General features: G+C 42.0%; 1 protein-coding gene across 4 annotated transcripts in view; it reads right to left on the bottom strand.

The window, feature by feature from the left end:
- Window positions 1-24,512, bottom strand: part of NRG1 (neuregulin 1) — a gene marked incomplete at its 5' end in the record, with an annotated part of 177,648 nt that extends 153,136 nt beyond the window's left edge. For 3 of the 4 annotated variants that reach the window (XM_083883860.1, XM_083883862.1, XM_083883861.1), the window contains one exon: window positions 24,404-24,495. Coding sequence is in view for 1 of the 4 variants with exons in the window: in XM_083883859.1 (XP_083739985.1) it covers window positions 24,404-24,512 (109 nt within the window). Of the gene's footprint in view, window positions 1-24,403 lie in introns of all 4 variants that reach the window. The other variant, XM_083883859.1, reaches the window with a different exon arrangement.
- Between the last annotated feature and the right edge of the window lie 281 nt (window positions 24,513-24,793).

Genomic DNA, 24,793 nt, shown 5'->3' with positions numbered 1-24,793 from the left:
TGACATCATTAGAAAACACAGAGACTGCTGTGTGTCAAATCCTGCAAGCTTTTCAAATCCTATGAACTGTATTATATTTTGTAACTCCTGTTTTTATCTCTTGCCTCCAGTTGCTTCTCCACCCTTTCAGCATGTCTCCACCATGCTCTTTCTCTTCACATGCTCCAGCAAAGCTGGGATTCTCACACGCAAAGGACACGAGTTATTGCTTTCTTCCGATCCTAGTCAGAGAGGCCCATTTTTGCTTCTGGTTTACACTGTTTTCTTGGCTTTGTAGCGTTTTCTGATTCTGCAACAGTTCCGCTTCACAGATGAAGTGTACCATGCCCCAGCCAATAAATTTCCCAATGCAGATCTATCCATGGCAGGATTTCACATGTCTAAAAATCCTCCTCCTGAGGCTGTGGAAGTCTTAAGAGAAGGAATAACAATACACATCCAGCAACACTTCCAGCGCATTTTTACATTCCTGGTCAGAGATATTCCTCATTGAGTATGGCACATTATCCCTACTCCACCAGTGAGAGCTGAGTCATATATGTAGAGGAGAAACGCTCTGCACCAAGCAGAATTTATGTAATGTCAGACAATGTTATAGTCACAGTATTCACATAAGCTTTCCCAGTATTAAAATAATTTTCCATGTTGAACAAGAAAACCAGAAGGACCTCCTGTCCACAAGGATGTCTTATGAAATAATGCTGAAACACAGGGAGTAGGAAGTGCCATGACAGGTGAAATACAATGGAAATGACAGTCAGAAGGCAATTCCCAGAATGTGGAATGAAGGTTACCTCATGTCTTGGTTTAGGGCAAATTTTGGGAGGGTCCCTCTAGAAAGCAAATTCAAGTGGCCCCTCCCCCAACCAGTTTGAGGAAACATTTCCTTAGAGAAAAGTGGAAAAACCCCTGTTTATTCACAAACATAAAAAATGAATAATATTAAACAATAAAACCTCTCACTGCTCTGAAGAGAGATGGCAAAATTGAGAAAGTTCTTGCCGTGGGTGGTAGCTCAGCTCTCCCAGTCTCTTATCAGTCTCTCTGGTGCTGGAAATGCCATTCTGGGACCCCGTGGGCCGCAGGCGTGAGCTCTGGGTGTTCCCTGGGTTTTTCAGTCCAGAACTGGTTTAAACAGTTCCAAAAAAAGAAAAAAACCCACAGTCCAGGGAACTTCTCTGCCTCGGGTAGCAAAAACTAATTAAAAAGCAAAGGAGAGCTCTGTCTTGCTGTGTGTCCATAGACAACACAGTCCAGGAGAAGGATGCGGAGGAGCACGTGCAGTTTCTGAAAACAAACTCAGCACTTCTTCTTTTCCCTCCGCTTTGCTCTTGGAATCAGTCTTAAAGGTGTAGGACTTAATATCCAGCATAAACACAACAGACAATACAAGCATCATAAAGTCACCCCAGGACACCTCAGTAGGTCACCACTAGTCACCTTCCCCTGCGTGGGTTTACAGAGCTTATCACTGCCAACACCAGTAAGGACACATGAGTAATCTCAGTTTAGGGATATAACCACTGGAATGAATAATTAACATACATAAAGAACCAAAATGGAATTCCCCAAAACAAGTGACTCCCCAAAGACCCAAACAATCTCCCTCTCACAAAGTTCACATAGAGGCCAATGCTTTTCACAAATTAGATGAGAAAACGTCTGGATATCTCAAGGCACAACTGAAAGTTTAGGAAATTCATTTGTCTGCTATTGTTCCTCCCTGTAAAGAACCACTCATCCATATTGAAATTTTGGGGTGGTAAGGTGGAAAACCTAAGCTGAAATCTGTTTGCTGGCTTGGTTGACATAAACAGAAAGAAAATAAAATAATAGAAATGAATTTAGAAAAACCAAGATTAATTGGAACATCAAAATGAAGAAGTTGCTGTTGCATTACTGGCTGCATAAAATATTTACAGCAGTGTGAAGAATTTTGAAACTTTCAAGACATTGATTTGCTTATGCACAAGTCAAACTTAACACTGTGGGCATGGCTCCTCATTCGGCACTTTACTTCCCCTCCTCTCATTTAAATTCTTTGTGGTCAGCTCTCCTAGCAATACTTTCTAGGATTTGTGTGGGTGTTTAGCACAGGCTGTAGAAAGATGTAGGCCTACAAAAACATCTGTGTACTAAAAGATTGCAGACTGGAAAGCAATAGTAGTTCTTCCACTGCAACCTCAAATGTTTTCTAATAATTTTCTTCTGGTGTTCTCAAACAGAGCAGAGGACATGCCAGCCCCATCCCAGCTATATAACAATTGAAAACTCAACGTTCTCTGCCTGTCTGCCTTGATCTCTACCACATAGAAAAGGAATGGAGATATTAGTGGTGCCTCCATTCCTAACTCAATTTGAAATATGACTGCTTTTGTACCTGCATACTAAGGGAAAAATCACAAGGTCTGACAATTCCAAAGCAAAAGGACCGGTTCTTCCTCAGGGACACAGTACAACCAGTCCAGGTCACTGAAACTGAGGAAGTGGCCATCACTTGGAAGAGTCTGTCAGAAAAATCTTCCTTTTATGGGCCATTTTGTTTGTTTGTTTGTTTGTTTTACCAGGAGGAGTGTAAATGTGCTAGCCAATGAGACAGAAAGCCATTTGCCACATTTCAGGAACCAGGGAACTGGATACACCTGGGTATTGCAAAAAAACCCATGAGCTCAAGCCAACACCAGAAAAATTTAAACATGGCAGCACTTAACATTATGGACTTGCACAGTAGGCAGAGAGATCTCATCATGTACTCTTCAATATAATTTACTTCCAGCATACTTGAACTCCACATTTATAGTCTGCCAATGGTAAATCAGAAATGGAAACAGCAAAAAAGAAGCATTTATGTCACAACTGTTTGAAAATGCATATGCTATCTTCAGACAAATGAGAACTTAAACAAAATTCTAACAAATACTGCTAAATACTTGCAATTGGGAATAGCTTGCAAAAATACATAATTGGAAATCTCTCTATTGTATAAACTATTCTACAAGATTAGACATCCTTTTAAGGCCAGTCTCCAAAAAATCCGTAACCACATGATAAGTAAAGCATGCAGGTACATGCCATGGTGCAGCAATCACCGGAGAAGGGACAAGACAAATTATGCACCTCTGAAATGGTTTTGGACTACAGGCACAAGTTAAAAAATTACATAGGGAAAATTTTATACCCTTTTAAAGTATATTCCAGATCAACAGTAAGTGCTGGAACTGCATACTGGCAAATGTGTTTGAATGATAAGCAGTGATCCATACAGGAGTAGAATCTTCACACAAATACAGAAAAACTGTGACACAGATCTCCAGGCCATGAAGTCCAGCCTGAAGCTTCTGGTCTATAACAATGTGACCCATGCTGCCAGGTCAATCTTTTGTCAAGATCTCTCAATGGCCTTAAAATCTATGAGTACTTGAAAAAGACTAAAATATGCATCAAACAGTTAGTAATTATTTAGCACTCTAACCCTTGTGATAGTGGCCACCAGTAGCTGCTGTCAAGGAGGAATTACAGCTTCTACTGTAGAAGAATGACATTACTTATGTAAAAGCCACCAGTGAACCTTGTGAACCAGCTCAAATACATGAAGGGTAGTAAGCAATGTATATAATTTACCAAGCCTTATTCCCCAATCTAGAGTCTCCATTAGCAGAACAGCATTTATATAGTAAATTTTTGCTAAAAAGGAGTTGGACAATAAATTCCACATAAATTCTGAACAGACTGACAGCAAAGAAGAATAAAGACATGGTAAATCAAGTAAAACTCCTTTCCCCCACTACTTTTTAAAAACTTACAGGTGGTTTTTGTGTGTCACAGTTTGGGATAAAATCACACCCTGAAAATTGACTGTATCGATTTTCCAGTATCCAGGGCTTTATTTACTGTATAAGAACTGAAGGTCCAGCACAGAACTAAGGTAAAATTCAGGCCCTGTGAACATAAAATGCTTTGTCTTTGATTCGTTATAGCTAGACTTTCACCCCAGAAGACGGAGAAGTGTGCTACAGTTTTACTGAAGGGAATAAATAGAGACCTTATCTATATCCAAATTTGCAGGAATCTAATTAAAATATAAATCAGTTATATTTAAACCAATGCAAAGTCTCACTGTGAACACATTTAAACTGATTTAAAGCTGATTTATGATTAAACTCACATTAAAATCAATTCCTTAATAAATTAAGTTGAATCAATAAACTTCTGGATTAAATTAGTCCTAACGGGTCTTTCTAGAAGCAACGCTTTCTCTGCTCCAATAGCATTAAGAAATCTGACTTTAATGACAATGCTTTTGTGTGTTAACACTCATGCATACATTCAGCATTCAGGGTAGAAAGACATCAATGTGATCATAAACTTTTGCATAAAAGGACAAATCATACCAATGTCTCATCCCTTTCTTAGCCTCCATTTTGTTTCATTCTCAGGAAAAAATAGCCTTGAGTACAATACAATCATTTTTCTACTACTGAGCTGGAGATTTTTGTATATCATCTTCTGTGGTTTATCTGTTCCATATAATTTCTATTAGAATTTTCAGTTTGTTGTAATTTGTGCAACAGGAAACTTTTCCTTTGCTTTTTACTTCCTATCCAAGGCATCAACTTGGACTGAATCACATGAACTACATACACACAGCATGCAGCATAAAATGTGCTTTTTGATGCTGAGAAATTACTGAAGAGCACTAATGGAACAACTTCAAACCAATCTGCAGCAAAGCTGTTTTCACAGAGTTGCACCAGACCTCAAACCAGCTCTTTACAGGTTTGGACAGGTGAGCTGCAAGGAATGCAGCCATCTACATAATCCTTACTATAATAACATTATAGAAAGTCTCACTCAAGAGTAACCTGACACAACTCCTCAGGAAAAAGTCCAGGTTAGGAAAAGCAAGAAGGTTCCCACCTTATGGTGTTGGTGTCATGCTGCAGTAGCCTGGCAGACTGCTTATCTATTTCTTGGAGAACCAGAAATAAAATACATTCTTCAGCCTCATCACATGTGGCCACTATGCCTCTATGAAGCTATCTGAAGTAAATAACTTCAAAATCTGTTAGAGGAGGGGCTGCTCCTTATCAGGCACAGGAAGGATGCTTTCACGAGCTAGATGAAATCAAGGATGAAAACAGGTTCAAATCTCCCTTTGAGACTATCTGCATAGTGTTCAAACTAATTCTTACACAGTGCCAATATTTCCTTTCTTTAACTAGTCTTAAAAAAAGACAAAAGAAAAAATAAAAAAAAAGAAAAAGGAAAAATAAAGGGGAAAAGGGAGGAAAAGGGGAGGGAAGGAGGGGAAAAGGGGGGGAAAATAAAGGGGAAAAAGAGAGAAAAATAAAGGGGAAAAATAAAGGGAGAAAAATAAAGAGGAAAAAGGAAAAAAGGAAAAAAGGAAAAAAGGAAAAAAGGAAAAAGACAACCCCCCACCAACCAACCAACCAACCAACCAACCAACCAACCAACCAACCAAACCCCAACAACAAAAGTCCCCCACAGACCAGTCTTTCATAAACCAAACAAAACCACATTATCCTAAAAAGATGGTATCATGTCAAATTACAATCTAGATTTCCGTTGGAAATAGCACGAAACAGGCAGAATGCATAACTTTCTCCCCAGCTGTGCTGAGCTCTAGGGGGTTGCCACTCATCTCTTTTGTCCACATTTTCTAGAAAATATGAGATTGAAACTCTTATTACACACACACACACACACACACACACACACACCAAAAAAAAAAAAAAAAAAAACAAAACCAAACAAACAACAAAAAAAAAAATCAGAGATAAAAATCTTGATACTAAAAGGGTTTTGAAAAACAGGGATTTAGAAGGGAAACTTATTCAATTCCAGCAGCAGAACTACCAGGTGTATTGTTTCCTGTAAGACTCAGTTCTGCAAGGTGACAAGAAAACAGGTAACAGGCCTGTCTCATCAGAAACCCAGTAACAAATAAGATTCACTCCTTGGTACTGTGCAAAAGCTGAGTCTGCTGTTTACCTAAAATAATGTATCCACACACTTTGTCTTTTCTACAGGGTTAGTGGGGGGTTTTTTGGTGGTTCCTTTTGGGTTTGATTGTTTGTTTTATAATTTTTTTAACTCCTGGCTATTCTCTCACAGATTGTTCCACTGCAAATGAAACAACATGCACATCTCTGCTTAGAAATGCTTATTTATTCTCTTTTGTTATGAGCTGGATGATGATCTGAAGTCCATTGAGCAGACCAGGATTCTCTCTTGGGTCTCACACACTTTTATGTTTGGCTATTACAACAGCCAGAATATTCCCTTATTAATTACAATCTGGGATCCTGCTGGCACACTGGAAGGAAGATACACCCCTGAGGAGATGCAGCAACACATGGGCTAAAAAGTCCTGTGATAAACGGCAAAGAAGCAATATACCATACTGCATCCTGATGAACAGGAACCTGGTTCCAGACACGTCCAAATGTCCATTTCAGTATTTCCTTCTGCAAAATTTGTTCCACACTGCTAAGTACATAATAATGAAAGCTATGACAATGAAAGCCAAGGAAGAAGCCAAGGAAGAATCACAACATTATCAGAAAGCAATGTTCAGAGAAAAACAACATAAAGGACAAGTTCACTGCATCTGCTGAAATTTAATATCCTGAGTCCCCCTTCTGGCTGCAAAGGGAATTCTATGCAGGAAGTAACAAGCCAGACACCATTCTTGGGAAACAATGAATAGCGCAAAATACTTTGTAGATGACAAGCATTCTATTTTCAAAGTATTAACTGATTCTGAACCTGTATCTGGCTACTGAAAGATGTCATAAAACCCAATGGCTGAAAAATGTAACAAAAAAACCCAACAGTATGATTACACTGAAAGTCTACCATATTTTTCCATTTTAATCACTATTTCTGGAAAGAATTTAAGGCATGCTTTGGACTTTGCAAGACGTTATTTCCAGGTCTGATCTTTTTACATTCTACTTATTCCATGAGCTTCATGAATTTCCAATAGTAAACAAGCAGACTGAAGACTGAGGAAAAGCAGCATCAAACTAATGTTTTCCTGAAGCCTATGGAACAATCAAGCTATTTGCAATGGAGGAAGTGAGCACACACTGTGTGTTCAGGGATTCTCAGCAACAACTCCGGCATGAGTTGAGAGAGTAGAGAGGAGGATCTAAATCCAGCAAATCACCAACAAAGTGATCGTCTCTGCTGGAAGCGCACGGCACCTCCATCTGTCACCTCTGCAGACCAATCCAGGGTTGAGTGGATACACACCAAACACGGAATATAATCATGGAAGCCAAGGTTTCCGTACCAAGAAGGGCAAATAGCTCCAGAGCCAGGTACCCTCTCTCTCACAATATTTTTAGCCTAACCATTTTCAGTAGATTAAAAAAAGAAAAAAAAAAAACCCAAACACACAAAACAACCTCAGTATTTATCAGTGCTCAGGAGATGGTATTGTTTTTATTAGTACTCAGATGCTTGACAGCTGTTTATCTCCATGGCTTCTTTCCCCAACCAAAACATTATTTAAGTAATCAGAGGAAGCACTGAACTTAAACAGCAGGTTTTAACCATCTTTTTCTTTGCTTATACCCCGTTCTTTCTCAAAAAAAAAAAAAAAAAAAAGAAAAAAAAGGAGAAATATTGTCACTGGCTTTTAACTCTTAAGACATCCCTATTTGCAATTAAGCATAGACCTATATTTCAATTTGATTACTCAGTTTTCCAAGTTCTGAGGATATTCTATCACTATAAGAACAATATAAATTCTTACATTTTCAATTTTAGGCTGGAAAATAATGTGCTATGTGCTGTATTAGTTATCTTATTGATTATTCTGCAGAGGAATAGATAAAGATCAAAATACAGAAAAAGACAAGGATTTGGCATTAACTGAATCTACCAGACCCCTGAGAGAGAAGAGCAGAAATTTTATTAAAACATGTTTTGAATTCAAACTCAACAGGATCACTAAACAACTGAGTACTAGGAATCAATTTATGAGTCATATTTGAGTAAATGGTTATCACATCTTGAAAAAAGGTGGTGACCTCAATTTTAGGCATAGATTAAGAGAGAATACTTTTTTTCCTGTCTTAACTCTTGTTCAGCAATTCCACTGTGACTTGGTCATCATCATCAAATGAAAAACACTAAAAAAAACCTTTTTGCAATCAGCAAAACAGGTAAGTCTAACATTCAAAAAAGATCTCAGGCAAATAACATTCTACACGTTTGACTTTCCATGTGGGGAAGCTAGTTAGTAGGATAGGATGTGAATTCACAGAACTCTGGTCATTTTACACACAGCCACCTCAGGCATTGAATTCATATTTACTGACGTGGCTTAACTGCATTTTAAACTGGAGTATCGTGTTAGAAACTACTGACACGAAAGGTCCTTCACCCACCATCCTGAGTCCAAGTGAATCAGAGAAAGGTATGGAGAGTGCTTCACATCATCAGGCAGGCACTCTGCCTAGCAGAACGCTCGTATTGGATCCCTTCTTACGAGGTGTGATGTGAAATACTGTAAAATTGGATGTCTAGGCAGGGAGTTGTCCATCAGGGCAAACAGTCAAGAAAATCACTCTAAGGCAGGCACAGGGGATGTGGGAGAACAATAAAGCTCAGGAAGAAAAGACATCACCCTTAATAGATGTCACAGTAGACTTGTGATGGAAAAGCTGCACAGGGACTGTTTGGAATAGAAACTGAAAATAAGGGAGAAAAAACAAAACCTCACAATCAGCATAGTTTTCTCCCTAAGCCCCAAGATTCATTTCTATGCAGGCCCAAAACCTAAACCAAGACATGACAAATGCTGTGTAATGTGACTACTCCACCCTCCACACACCCCAGGTATCCTGGGCAAAAGGGTTCTCAGCACAGCACTGGCGCATCTCAGTGAGGACTCAATTTCTGGCAATGTTCCTCGCAAACTGCTACCTGATCTCTAGCAATGTTTTTGTACAACCTATCTTAAAGTGCTCCTCTTCCACTCCTGACACAAAGGGCTAGTCTCACTACACCCTACCGTGAGGGGCTCAGACAAGTCCTTTTGTACCACCCACAAGATGCATGAATATGGCACAGCGCAGACTGCTGGACCGAGAAGCAAGGGCAGGCAGGGGACATGTGTGAGGAATTATTAAGCATATACTGAAGATGAGCATTTTTCTTGGAATAGTTAAATCCAATAAAACATTGTAGCAAAAATGTCTCTTCCAAATTTGTGTGGCTTTGGTATAATTCACTCAGAACAATTAATCTCTGAACAGGAGCCTCCACCCCAGGCCTTCCCACAGTTGAACTCATTCACTTTAAATGTTAATATTTTGAGTGCCTTGCCTGGACCATCTGTAGGACTGATCACCCAGAGGGTCTGTGCAAAGCAACCATTTCGCCACAAATTCAGAGTTTAGCTGACTAATTTACTCTTATAGATAAGCAATTGTTTTGGCATAAAAGCCTGATCAACTAAATCCTGTCCCTGTCTTAAATGCTTATTCAAAGTTGTGCTCTGGCCCATGACGTACCACAAGGGTTCTGGCTCCCAGCTCTAAAATAATTAGTCTGGGGAAATTAAAGAGTGCTCTCTGCACACCTGTGGCTGGCTGCGCTCCCATGCCTGACAGCAGTGCCTCTCCCACACCAAGGCAGGCCAGCTGTGAGCACAGTTCCCAGGTCTGCAGTGCCCAGGATGCAGCCTCCCAGAAACTCACCAGGGAGAACTGTGCTCTTTCTCATGGAGCCGAATGGAACCACTGGTTTGGCAAAGGAGCCACTCACGAGGGTCTCTGCTTAGAAGATTTATATTTTAAACAGGCAACAGCTAATATCAAGGGGGAACAGATACATTACCAGCAAGTCATTTCCAAGCAGCTAATAACTGTTTCCCTACCCACCAGATCCTAGAATGCATTTTCAGGTTTAAACATAACATATACATTGTAAATAGCGGAAACATCTGGGGTTTATTATAACACCACTTTGCTAGCCTTGGGCATTGTACAAATCCCGCAGGCCACGGTTCACCCTTGACCTGCCAAAGACGATTACTGTACTCAGGCAACTTCCCCTGCTCCACAGCTGCTTGCCTTCCCCTCCCCTCTGTCAATACTCACTACTGCTATCATTACAGCTACTATCCTAGAACGGCCAGTCAGAAAGTTGGGTTGCCATGGTCACTGCATGGCAACAGAATGGCTAAGCAAGTGAGGAAAAGATGATGAGGGTGGTCAGTGAAGTCACTTCACTCTCTAACCCCAGGGGAAGTAGGGCTGCCCAACACCATCTGTATCAACAGCCTTTTTTCCTCCTCCTGCAAGGCCATCTTCCTTCTTTGTTCCACTAGTTCCACCCTTGTTGTGGGCTGGTCATGTCTCAGTTTCCCCCCTTTCCCAACTTCCAGTCTCCCACTGAGCCAAAAATGACCGTGTGCCTCTCCCCTACTCTTCCTGCAACCTTATCTCCCAGTCACATCTTGCTCCCCAAGTATTCTGCTCTCACTCTCCTCCCTCCTTTTTTAGGTCTCCACCAAGCACCTCTGTATTCACTCATTTCCCCACTGCTCAATGTCCAGGCCCACAAATCCTGTCCCTGCTTTTCCAACAGTTCTCTCATCCCTTTGAACATGGTCCCAACCTGACTTCTCACTGTCTTTGGGTAACATCTCATGTGTAATACCACAGCAGCACTGCAGGCTGGGTGTCTGGCTTCCCCTGGCTAGGACTAGAAACTTATCCTGGACTCATCAGCAAGGGAAAGGCATTTTAGGGCTGTTGGTGCAAAGACAGATTGCAAAACTTTTGCTGAACTAATGCAAAGTGTGAATCTAAAGTACTTACACTCTGGTGAGGACACACCTTCAGAAATAAAGTAATCTTAATTCTCTCTGGTTTATAGCTAAAAATAATAAGAAAACACAAGGGGTTATCCAATATGACTTAATGTATGCGCTTTAAAAGCTCATTTGGATGAGCTTTCCAGGTGTTCCTGCATAAGCAGATCACTGACCACAGACTCTTGCCTTCCACGCCATTTTTGCCTGCATTTCATTCTCTCTGCTGAATGCCTGGACAAGTGGGCAGGGGAGCAGTGCTCAGTGGTTCTGCTCAGAAACACAGCAGAAATAAAATACAACCCGTGTTCCAGAAGCCCTCGCTGCTGCAGAGCAGACCCAGCAGCCTCCCAGCCAAGCCATTACCAACTGCACCCTTGTTTATAGCTTACAGGAGAATAATGCCCTTTCATAGGAACCTTCTGTTACAAGAAGGCTCCCTGAGAGATAACAACCATTTCAGCAACAGTATATACATTTGGAGAGTGCTACAAAACTTCTCTGCCACCCCATCTTGATGAAAGCCTACTGACTGACGCTGTATCAACCCTGGCCCTGGGATTACTGGAGAAGTGCCCCTCCTCTCCCTGTTCTCTGCAACGTAGAGGTAAATTTATGAAAATAAACATCAGAAATGTAATGCCTTTTTAAGGCTTTATTACTCAGTAGTCTGGTAAAATCCTATTTCTTATGAAACATTATATGTAGCATTATCTTATTATTTTTTTATTTCTTAATTTCTTAAGTTCAATCTGCTGATCAATTTAAATATCATCCTAGAATTATGTTATGGTAAAACAAATGCACATTTAGAGAATAAATGGAATTGATTATCTTCTGGAATAAAAGGCCTTAGTAAATGACGTATTTAAATATAACCTCCCAATCCCTCTCTGAAGAAGCACCTGGTAATTCACTTTTTGTATCAAATTGCAACTCCACAAAAACTTTATGACCTCATGTGGTCTTTCCACCCCCACATTCCTACCTAGAAACATTATATATCATATGCTCCAGGCAAGAACTGAGTTAGAAATGTGGATGGTGGCTCTGGGGAAAGAGATACAGCAGACACAGGAAAGAAGAAGAGCACTGAGAACATAAGAAATAGACAACTTTTAAGGATGGCACCCTGAGGTGCCGGTAGAGTCATTCCTGGTCAAGTGTGTATCCTCCCCTCTTGTTTGAAAAACCCTCCACACCCAGTAATTTCCCTTGTCAAGCAGGCCTATATGCCCAGTCTTCACTTCATCCTCAAGCATATTTTGTCACATACAAAAATGACCATTCTGATCACACAAAAAACTAGACTAGCTTAGTATCCCATTTTCAGCTACAGCTGATTATGTGTGACAGGAAAAAAAAAAGTAACCAACAATCATTGGTTGTGATGTCCTTGAACATAGTAAAGATCTACAGGCCAGCAAGCTGCAGTGGAAGCAGGTGAGATGCTTGGGAGCCTTTGTAGTGTGATGCACATTCAAAAGCTGCCTCTTGCTCCTCTGGTGGAGCTTGGAGGTCGACGGAAACCTCAACAGGCTCCTAGGCAGGGCCAGGGTCTGGTGAGGTGGGGCTTTCTATCTCTGGAACAGTGATGACAACCCTTGAGCAGTGTTACCAGACAGACATCTGCCCTGTTGATGGTCAGGAGAAGATGTGTAAACACTATGTGGGTAATCCTGTCCTATGCTTTTTATCTTATCTACTCCCTGGTTTAGGGAGTAGGGAGTAGATAAGTAGGGAGTGACTCCCAGCAGTCACTATGGTTTTCTGAATGGAAATAGCCTCACAAACAAATTCCAGTTCTAAATACCTCAAGTTGTTCCTTAGCCCTCAAGTCCAAAGTGATTTATAGGTCTTATTTGTGCCTGGAGTCTTTGGCATTGATCTGAAATGAAGTGAGCTTTGCCATGAAACTGCCATGAAACTGATAGTGAGAAACATCATGAAATGTGCCACGCAACAAGGCAATTCTGAGGCTGCTTGGTATTTCTTTAATCTGTTGAGGGAGTTGTTAACCAATTGCAGCTTTAAAAAAAAAAAAAAAAAATTCAAAATGAACTCACTGCTTTGGACATTTCTACACTTCCCTGATGAGCCATGGTGAGATTTCTGCTTTTCCACGAAAAGCTTGTTTCCCTGCATTATCAAAAGATAATGTTAATCATCTTATAAGATAATTATCTTATAAGATAATTATCAAAAGATGATGCATTTGTTCCTCACTATAATATTAATATAGAATTAGAATGGTTATTTGGTAAAATGTACTGCTTCTCACAGAGGCTTTCAGTTCTGTTCTTTAAGGACAGCAGCATTTTTCAAATTTGTGCCATCCAGCCGTTGGCATATTTCACAGGACTGCTCTCCAAAGGGGTCTTTCCAGGAGCTCCATCATTTTTATGGAACCGTTAAAATGTTAAAAATGTCTTAGAAAAGAAGTTTTTTCTTTTCTTGATACTTCCCTAGTGGATAAATTCTATGTTGTAATATAGCTCTAGGAGGTCTTGAAACTCAAATCAACTCCTCTCTTGCTGCAGTTGTGATGAACTGGAGTGCACACATGGACATAAGTCCACATATATGTTTACACTAATATTGCTCTAACATGACTCTGGGGAAAAAAAATTAAGAGTTTTCCTTCTCTTTGTGAAAGCTAAGTAGTTTAGAATAGAATGAGTAAAAGCTATCACCTTGCTGTTATAAAGAAGGTAAGAGGAAAAAGATGCCAAAACAATCCCAAATGCACAGGTACCTGATTTCACACATTAGATGAGTTAGCCACTAACCTTGACAGCAAACATTAGATGTTCAATTTAATTATCTTTCTCTGGCTGTTATTTCATGGCCAGCAGACATGATACAGTGCCTTATATCAATTTCTTCCATAAACAGTTTTTGTGGGACAGAAGTCCTTTCATTATTCTCAGTTTAAATAATTTGCAGTGTCTTTAACTGCATTTTTTACCTGGCATTTTGGGACTTGCCAAAGGACACCTAGGATGGCCTCCTTAGAGTTTAAGATATATGATACTTTATAGATATCATAAGATATATGGTTATCTATGTAGGGTGTGAAAAGGGAAAACCTAGACCTAGGCAAACAGCCCCAGCTAGTTCCATTTCCCAGAGCGGTTAGGAAAGTGCTTAAAGCTTAAGTCTGCAAATACTCCAAGTGATACTCAAGGAGTTTCAATGCTTTCCTTAAAGGTCAACTAGTAGGTAAGTAAGCTGGAAGACCATTTTTCTTTCAGGGCTTAGATGTGGACACAACAGAGTGATACATAGACATGGTACCCTCCTCAGAAGTTCCTGTAACAGGTAAGAGGGATTGGATAAAACATGCCCCTCATGATTTTGATCCAAATGCTCAGAGGAAGAAAAGCTTTTATCACAGACTTAAGGGGGGGGAAAGCCCTGAGCAAATCAATGAGAGATACCATCTGTAGCAAAATCACCTGTGCAGTTGAGAGGGAACATCAAAGCAGAGCAGTGGACACCATCTCTCCTACCGACTACATGTCCTCCTGCCATTTCATCTCATTTTCAGGTTCCCCTCTTGGCAGTGCCATGGAGGTACCTTCAGCTCGCTGTGGCAGCAATTGCTCGGCACAACTTGTCACTGGAGACAAGTCTGACTTTTTGGAAATCAAAAGGGAAACAGACACTAAGAACTCAAACTAAAATCCTGGACAGAAAAAGAGCTACATAGACCTAGCTTACTTCAGCTTTAATGGCACTTGCATTCAAAGTCAACTTGAGGAAAAATCATGGGAGCCTAGAATGAACAGTGAGAAGCATAAGCAGCAGCTATGCAATTAATTCCATACCTTCAAAACAAAATGCCTAGATGAAACTAATTCACTCTCAACATCTCTTAGAAATTATATCCCCTCCCCTGGTCTTTTTTGTGGACTGAAGTGACATTTTTTAAACAGCAAGCTCTGCCTTAATCCTGCTGTTAGGTACAACTCATACTGCAGCCAAAGAATTGGTTCCCCTCATGTGATCTGCCTAGGAACTGGACTGTTCCAGGCCTGGAAACTGGCCTGATTATTTCTATCAGCTTCTAAGAGTAAGGTGTGAGCTGGAGAAGGGACGAGAGAAGATGGCCAATCTGGGGATGGAATCAAGAACAATGGCTGCTGGCACCAGTGGGTTTTGGCATTTATGGAGCTGACATGAGTCTCAAGAGGGACCCTGCAGCTAGAATGTGGGATGATAGTAGAATGGTCCCTAAAAAAAGGCTCCTCACCGAGGTGAGGTGGTCTTCACTCTAAGTATGAGGACAGAGTGGAATGAGAGTCATCTTCACTCACAGATAGGAAAAAAAAACCAAGGCATATCAATGCCAAATAACCTAAGGATGGCCCTGAGTTAACAGGATAGTTATCTATTTTAAATCCCTCTCTCTGACCTCGTTTCAAAAACCTTCCTGCTCTCGCTTCAGTTTGTTGTTATTGCTATGAAATAATTTTTCAATTTCTGATCTTGCTGGCACTTTGTAAAGCTGGGAAAACCTGTGCTTAACATCAGTTTCAATCTGGTTGATGATCAGGTTCTTTTTTTTCCACAGTTCATCTTATCATCCAGCATTTCCACTTAGCCCTTTGTACATTCTCAGTACCTTCTCACACGCCATGAGCAACCAGCTTAAGTAAAAGTTGCATTTAAATCAAAATGTACCAAGATAAAAAAGACTGGGCTAGGACTGACGGAATCTACAACACTAAGTTTGGCTCACAATGTCTGCCAGATCAGAAGCTTGTGACAGAAAAAAACCTCACCCAGAAATTTCTGCATTCATCCCCTATGTTTTGGTCGAACTATAGTCCATCTTTCAAAAATTATTCCAATTCTCATCTCAGATGTTATGAGGAACAGAAATCCTCCACATGCCCAAGCAAGTTCTTTCACTGCACAACTGCCTTGACTTTTAAAAGCAGTGCCTTTTAACTAACTCCACAAGTGCACTAGCAGCTGCATTAGTCCTCTAAAGCTTGACAGTGAACACACTCTCTACAGGGCAGTTTCTACTTCTGCATTTCCAGTCCACTCTTTCCAAAATCAGGGTCAACTAGCAACTACTATGTTTTCAGGTTTGTTTTTCACAGGCTTAGCTAACTTGTCCTAATGGAACTTCTCTTGAGAGGATCAGGACACTGCTCTAAAGCTGGCATGGATCATTGCAGAAGTACAGCAGATGGTAGAAACTAGGAGGCACTGGCTGCCCTGGGACACCAGTCTTCACAGGTCATATTCTTCCCATTGGAATGGGGAAGCTCTGCGTGGGAGGTTTCTCTATCACTCTTGCAAAGGTACATACTGTCCTTGGAAGCACCCTACTGGAAAACTTTTCTAATAAAACCTTTTCTCTAAGGGTTTCTCAAATCCTGCCATTGACGCTCCCTGCACCTGCAGGTCTGGCACCATGGCACAGTTGACATCTTCTCCAATTCCTTTCATCCCCATATTCACCCTGTGGAAATAACTCCTGCCACAGGGCTGGCTACATAATTCCAGTGGGACAGTGATGTGCCTCCTACCTAAGAAGACCACTCATCTTTCTACCTCCCCTTCAGTAGACATATCAACAACTCACAGTCCCCTCCAGGAAACATATTTTCACAGAGGGAAAGGAATCTTTCTGACAAAAAAAAAAAAAAAAAAAAAAAAAAAAAAAAAAAAAAAAAAAAAAGACAGGTTTGAGATACCTAGATACCTATATGTTACGGCCATGTGTTAGAAATCAGGATGGCATGAAGGAAGAGGTTAGACTCAGAGTCAGGAGACTGGTTTATGTGATCAGACTGATCTGTTGTGACCTTGGACATGCAAAGACTGCATGATCCTAGGCAACAGGAGCTTGTTCCACAGAGGGTGGTTTGAAAGACAGAGATTTCAGCTAGACCTCAATGACTGTGATGACACAAGCATCACCAGTTTATTTGGTGCAATTCAAGAGCACATGCAAAGACATATTCACAGAATAACAGAGCCACTCAGTCCAAATATAGTAGAATACCTCAGAGCAGTTTTCAGTGCTGTTTCATACAGAGGTGCAACATGGCATTAATAGAACAGCCCCTTTTTTCTCTTTTCGAAGTCCACTGGACTTCCCCAAAGGAAAACTGAATAGACTATAACTGTAGAAGCCAACAGTCCTACTAAAACATCACACCTGCACGTGCTCAAACACACACACACACAAAGCCACACAAAGTTTCCCAATATTGGATTTAGAATTTAACTCTTCTCACAGTAATGGCAGTGATAACAATCTCTATCTATCACCTCTCCAACTAGATGTCACTAGAGACTCTGTTTTGTAACCTTAAGTATGCACTCATGCTTTGGTAACTGTCTTCCAAGGGATTAACTATCAGCCACAGGACATGGCATGTGGTTGACTCAAGGGTGAAATGAAAGCTGTTAATGGAGGAGAAAGGCATTGAGCAAGGCTCAGCCTGAGTCCATGTCTAAATGCCAAACCCAAACTCTCTGACCTGGATTCCCCTTGCTTACAGAGGTGGAAGGACCATCAGCTCATAAAACCTGAGGAAGAGATGCACAGAGAGAATGAGCTAAAGGTTCCCAAGTGAACTGTCACAAGTGAATTAACATCTCCCTCCTCCTCCCTGACCTGTGAAGCCTGTGGACTTGGTTGTCACAGCTAGGATTCAAATGGCCCATAGTGAATAAACTACATAACACAGTCAATTTCTCCCCAAATCTAATGCTCCCACAGAAAATTACACAACCAGAAACACAAAACCAGACACAAGCAGTATTCTGTGCATAAATGAAAAACTAGCAGTTACTCCAGACAAGAGGTTATGTTAAAGATCTCTATCAGTCCCTTATGAAATATCTTGTTTTACTCTCCTTTTATTGTTTTGTTTCCTCCTTAATAGAAATAGAGCAGATGGGATGGACAGAAAGAAGGGGGGGAAAAAAAGGAGAAGGATGGAGATATAACAGAGATGAAAGAAAGATGGAGAAAAGAAAGGAGGGAGAAAGAAAAATATGGAAGAACAAAAAGGGACGCATAAAAGAACAGCAGGACAGATGGATGGAAAGGAGAAGGGAAGAAAGAAGGGAAAGAGAGAAAGGACAAAGGAAGGGAAGAAGAGGGATAGAGGATGTGTAGCAGTTAAGGAAGAAGTGAGAGGATGAACAAAAAAAAGGCATCTCTGTGACCTCACATTAGACTATTTCATGCTCATATTGCATGAGATCAGAGCAGTGTTTTTCAGGACCAAAATCTCCCTCGCAGCTTCTCTACCTGTTTACTGCACATCCACTGACCTTCAACACAACACAACAGCCTTAACAGCCCGCACTCGAGCCATCCTCTGGCCCCGGAGAAGCGCCCGCAGCGCCCAGGGCGGTGCGGGGACGCCGCGGGCACAGCGCTCCCGCCGCGCCCCCTGGCGGCCGCCGCGGGCACCGGCAGCGAAACGCGCCCCCCTCCTCCAGCCCCGCTTCCCTCCCCGTCACCAGCGGGGAACCTTTCCCCCTGCCACTGTTAGCTCCATTGTTTGTCTTTATTTTTAAAGCAGCACTTTCATAGATGCCTCCGCAGGCGAGCACCGCAATCCGTCTCCTCTCTCCGCTGCGCTGCCCCTGCCGCATCCCCGGCACCGCCACCCGCCCGATGCCACAGCAGATTTGCTAGATCTGCACCAAGACCCCCTCCCACGCTGAACCCAAGGCTCCGCGTACTTGAGGCACCAACTGAGGGTTAACTCAACCACCTCAAGCACATTCGAGCAGCTCTTTGCACAACTAGAATGACTCATACAAAATACTGACACTTGGTTTGTTTTCTTGTATCATAACGGAACACGATAAACTATCAGTACTGTTAAAGGCACATTCACTCTTGTTACTTTTGGAATGTTAGCAAAACACTGATTTGGTAAGAATTCATAGCATTTCCAGATCCTGACACCCTGAGACACAATTGTTCTCCACTGTTTTGCTTTTGGTTGTAACCACCTGCCTCAAAGGGCTATCAGATGCTTGTAGATAGTTTGAAAATGGGGAGGTAGGGGAAGGGAGATGCTTGGAATGAAGTTTTCCATAGCTCTACATTTAATTCATCTTACTTTAAGAATAACACATTGCAACTTCAGTGCCTAAAGTTGAATGCTTTGTCAAAGATCCTCTATGGCTAGGCATTCACAAACCACGCACCCAATTTTTTTTGTGAAGATTAAGTAACTCTGATTCAAAAGAGGAGATGAAAAATGAGCTGCCTCAAATAGTGAGTGCTGAAGTATTCTGAAATATCAGCTGCGTAGCATCTTTCTTATTTTTTACTTATGAGTGCTGCTTCAAACTGCTTCATTCAACCTTTTTTCCCCTCCTTTTTCAGTTTCTGCCTTTCCAGAAATCTGAGAAGCCCACAATTACAAATAGACAAACTCAGACTTAAGAGTTAGCTCACAAGCTTTGCCAGAGGTTAAAGTTTTAAAACCCGTGCATAGCTTAGCAGGCTTTCTACATGAAAGATAAAAATTTTGTTCAGCCTTCCCCAGCCATCAATATTTGCACAAAGTTCAGAACAGTTTCTGGGTTTATTTCACAGGGGAATGTCTTTCTATACACATGCAGTATTTACTGGACAACTGTACTGCTATGCTCTCGCCATTCTGTTTGCATTCCCATGGCTGCAGTCAAGTAGTACTTGTAGTGTTAATTCAAAAAAGTTTGAATGGTGACTAATCTCGTTTATTCAAAAAAGCATGAACGCACTCGCATGCTTTTTAAAGGATTCACTCTCAAAATTGCTCTGAAGATTGTGTGGAATGTTTGGAGAATGTAGGCATTGCACACAGGTAGAGAGGCTTTCCTCACAGAAAAATGTACCAGCATACCAACAGCACATAAATATTTTGAACTGGAAACACCAAAGGAAGTTGTCACTCTTTCTAAGCAAGAATCTACCTCTAGATGTGGACTGGTTTTGTCAGAAATCACAACTTTCATTCCATCTGCCAGACTCTTGTCTTCAATTCATGTTGAAACAGTGATGAGTCTTCTGATATCTCCTTATGAATATTGAGCATCTATTTAAACTTAGCAACCCTTAAACTGACTTCTAATCCTCCCAACCAAGCTCTCACCTGCCGCTTGGTCTTTACTATGATCAAAACCATTTCTTCTTCTGGTAACCAAGCCTGCTACAGTCAAAGGTTCTGCTCAGCCACACTCACCTAGTCTGAACTTCGTGCTGTTTTTGAACTTCTGTCAAGCAGTCTCCAAGCTGTGGCATTTTATCTAATTCTAAATTAAACCCACCAGGAGATACTTATTTTCTATGTCAATGACCACAGCCTCTCTACTTCAGGCTCTGTTAGTGCAGATGTATTCAGAGCAATGCTGCTGAGGTCACTTCACTGAAATGATGGTTGAGACCCATTTGATGTTCTTCCCACTTCCTGTGTTTTAGCATCAGATCCTTGTGAAGCCTTGCTCTTCCTACCACTAGAGAATTGCTGACAAAACCCAAGGCCAGAGCTTGCAGCACTATCAAGTCTTCACGCACATCAAGGTGTTTTCCTCAGAAAGGCTTCACATCTTCTCACGCTTTGTCCTTTCAAGCCCAGCAACCTCACCCTAGTCTTCTCTGCTAAGCAGAACCACTCAAAAACTCGCATTCCTCAAGATGTTTGGAAATGACAAAGGGGCTGGGCTGATGTGCTGGTACCCTACCTTACTGATAAAAACATAGCTTCCACAGAAGAATTTTTCCAGGGCTGACTCCTGTCTATTAGTGCACTAGCCCCATGTTATGCAGTCCAACACTGACGCTGGGTAGGCAGTAGGTTGTACTGACACAGGTCAAAGGTCTATTCCCAGCCCCTGTGCTCCTGCTCTAATGGCACTTTAAATCAGGAGCAGTGCCTGTGTGAGAAGCAAGTCTGGAGATCTTGGTGCCCAACCTCAGCCTTCCTGCAAAAGCTTTCTCTGCCCAGGCTGGATGTATTTTCAGTGTACTGGCAGTGCCCTAGGAAGCCCTGCTGGCAGATTTGTTGAGCCTGTCTGCACACTCAGTTGGCATGGCAGTTCAGTCACATAACTTGGAGAAAAGTAAGCTTCTCTCCACTTGTAATACTCTCTCTTCAGTTTTCCATGCCTTGTATTTATCATGGTGTTTATCATTTCAGAGTGTCCTGCTGAAGGAAAATATAGTCACTCCGGTCTTGATGCACGCCAGACAATACCAGTTTATTCAAGACCACTTGTAGCAAGGGGGAGTAAATGTTCTAAATAATTTTAGTGACAAAGAAATCATAGCAACATGGACCTCTCCTAGCTTTTTAACAGAGCCCAGACTCCACCTAGGAAATGGTAAACATCAAGATTATTTTTCCTGTGTTACCACTGTGGAGGTGAGCTGAGAAGGCCAAATCCCTTTTTTTTTTTTTTTTTTTTTTTCCCCAAGAACTTTTTCTTCTCCAATAGCAGTTCTAGAATTTCTGGTTAAGACGGAACATGAAAGATTTTCGCATATCCTTTCTTCCTAACTAACAAAGCTGATTCTTAACCAGCTGAGGAATTACCAATGCTTCCAGACCCAGGATTGAAGTGCATATGATATACTTTGACAGCCAAAAGCAAACTAAGTTGCAAGAAGCTATGGTCACAAAAAACTGCACTAACCAAAAAGCTGAACATCTCCTAAGGATTTCTGTGCCTGAGCCAGATCTTAAAACTGAGGACTGTCTGCAAGCCACTGTTCTTCATAAGGAAGACTGTAAGTTTACAATGAAAACTCCTTGTAGACAAGACCACAACAGAAAAGATGATAATTCCTGACATAATTCAAATAAAGAAAGCAGGTAACTAAAAGCAAAATTGTTCCATAACCTCTCAGACTGCACACCCTAAACACACCAAATGACAACAGGTATGGCCACAAAACTATATTAGCAAAAAGGAAAACTGTGGCCAAAGTCAGAAGGCCTCCATTGTGTCCCCAGTAAGTACTGTTAATCAACATGGGTAGACTAGCAATTAATTCAAGCTCTAATATGCTTGAACAGAGAGAATAAAAGCACGTGACTGAAATGAAAAATTGCTCTCTTACTACATTTTACATTAATCACTCTTTCTCCTCTTTCTCTTCTAAATATCAGTTCTAGTTCTAATGCCCCTCTAACCAGATAACACCCTTAAGTAACAGATTAGATAAAATCTGTCTTACGTTTCTAGTATGACATTATCTGATTCTGAGTCAAATTTACAGTCATGCGTTATGCAGTATTTCATTTTCCCATTAAACAGACTACAGGGATTAGCTACACATGTGAACTATCCTGCCACATACACTCATCTTGGAAGGAAAGGGATTTTTATTACATAAGATAGAAGAATGTTCAGTTCTTGCCCACACAGGAAACTTTTGACTAGTAATGTCAGGTATGGATGAAGGTGGTACTCTTTCATACCTATAAAAACATACTGGTGCTTTGGAGACCTGAGGTAAGCATTTGCCAGAAAAGTGGATTATTTCTGGTTCAAACACTGACATATTTTGGCTTAATAAAGACTTAGCCTTCTGGAGTTTTAGCAAAGCCTTAGGAGCTGGCATGATCTGAATCCTGCCCTGATGAACCTCAATCAACATTTGCTACCTTTCAGATTTTCAGGTAAAACATTGACCATGACAGACATAATCAGACCACCAGCAGTGAGAACTAACCACACTTACATACCTAAAGTTAAGGTGCTATTTACCTGCATGGATTTTTCTGTTATTCTAGCTCCCCTCTACAGAGAAAGAAGACCATCTTCCCAAAAATATCTGCCTAGTTTAGAAACTGACTTGGTTGGATTACTCAAAAAATATGCCCTCTGGTTCACAGCTTCTTTCACTACTCCCTCAGAACCCCACTCCACTGCAAAAAGAAAACTGCACAACAGGACAAAGAAATCTCTCCTACATTAATGGGATGGGATGCTATGAAACTCTGAGGTGCAGAGTGAGAAAATGTGTTTCTCCTTGACAGATCATTCCTATCACAAATTGCCCAGCGTGTCACTGTCTTCCTGTTTTCTGTCAGTCACAAAAACAAACAAAAAGCCCCCAAACACTTCAAACAGCCCAGATGTCACAGATAAGTTTGTCAGAGGTTTTAATGCTTTAATGCCTGAGTGATTAGTTTTAGCAGGAGATGCTTACAATGCTTGCATAGTGTAACAGCATTATAAAAATCTGGTGAAAGAGAAAAAGAAGGTCAAAAGAAGTGTCTGTCTCTATCTTGGCATACCAAGGGGAACCTCCTCTGGTGTACCTGAAACTTGTTTACAGCTCCTGCTGGGCAGAAGCTGGGTAAGCTGTGTCTCTAAACAGCCTGGAGAAGAGGATAGATTGGGCAGTGCTAGTTTGTAAAAATTAGTAGCCCAAAGGGATATCTGCTGCTGCTGAATCACACGTATCCTCTCTGAGGACTGATGACTGAAGTCAAGAGCAGCACCATGTTGGCCATGATGCACTGAACAAAATTAATGTAAGCATATTTAGAAAGTTTTACCCTACTGGGCTTTATGTTAATTTGGCTGTTTGGACCAGAAAACAACACAAAGGCAGAAAAAATACACAACCAAACAAAAAAACCCAAAACCAAACCACAGGCAATTGACTGCTTTTCCCATGTTTCTTTTACAACAATTTGTCACAAAACTGCAAAGAATTGAAAGAAGTTGGTGATCAGTAACTGCAGCTATACATTGCTGTTGCCAAAAGCTAAAGGTATCCATAGATACTGCTAGGCTTTCTGGTAAACTAGGTGGCATAACACAAGGTCTCTAGGAAAAGCATGATGCACTCCTATGTGCTCGCACTGCAATAGGAGTCTTGATCCTGACTGAGGCTTTGGCTGACAGAGGTAAGTAACTATGGCGAGTGGGGCAGCACACTCAGCTGCGTCCCTTCCTTTGGGTCCTGCTTCTGGACACCTACGGAGGACAAGATTATCAATAGCACGAATTCTTGTGCCTAATACTGAGAAGGCACGATAGCAACAACACGTGCTGCCAAGTGAGCGAAATGTCCTCTCTGATCATCCCTGAGTAAATAGCTGCAAGTTTAGACAAAATACCCCATATGAAAGTTGGCCACCTATTCAACTACGCTAAGTGATTTCTGGGAAAAGGAAGGGACAGAAAATGTGTTTTGTAACCAGAGAGATAGCCTCACTCCCTCCAAAAAATGGGGGGAGGGGATGGGGGGAAGAATATGAAGAAAGCAACAGCTGACCGAGAGCCTCTCAGGGTTTCGGGGCCAGCGGGAGGGAAATAGGGCAGCAGACCGAGCCGTGGCCGGTACAGCGAGGGCTCCCGGCAGCGCCTCCGCCGCCCCGGGAGGTGTGCGAGCCGCCGCCGCCCCGGGAGGTGTGCGAGCCGCCGCCGCGGGGCGCGGGGGTCCCGCCGAGCCGGGCAGGGGCGGCAGAGGCCGGAGGTGTGCCCGCTGCCTGCGGAGCCGCGGAACGGGCGCGGATGGTGTGCGCGGGCAGCCCCCGCACCTGCCGACGGGCTTACCTGCGGTGGACCCGGGAGCCTCGCCCTCCTCCGGCGGAGCGGGCTTCTTGCCGGCCCCCTTGCCTTTCCTGCCCTTCCTGCCGTTGCCAGCTTTTTTCTTCTCGGCCATCCCGGCTCCGACCGCTGCCGCCCCCTCTGCCGCCACCGCCGCCGCTGTCGGCTCCCGGAGCGCCCGAGGCTCCAGCATCGCTCCTGCCTGCCGCTGGGACTTGCAGCCGCGAGTTCCTTGGAAGTTTTGAGAAACTCCTCTTCGGGCCTTTTTTTTTTCCCCCCCCTTCACCCCCCTCCCTCCTTCTCCACCCTCTTTTTTTTTTCCCACCCCCCCCGCTTTCCTTTCTTTACTACTACTACTAATAAACTCCAGCCCAAAAACACACCCCCTCGGCACAC

Source organism: Zosterops lateralis (assembly GCF_965231275.1).
Source record: "Zosterops lateralis genome assembly, chromosome: Z".
Lineage (NCBI taxonomy): Eukaryota > Metazoa > Chordata > Aves > Passeriformes > Zosteropidae > Zosterops > Zosterops lateralis.
Note: the sequence above shows the minus strand (reverse complement) of the source record. Positions and strands in the feature narration are given on the sequence as shown.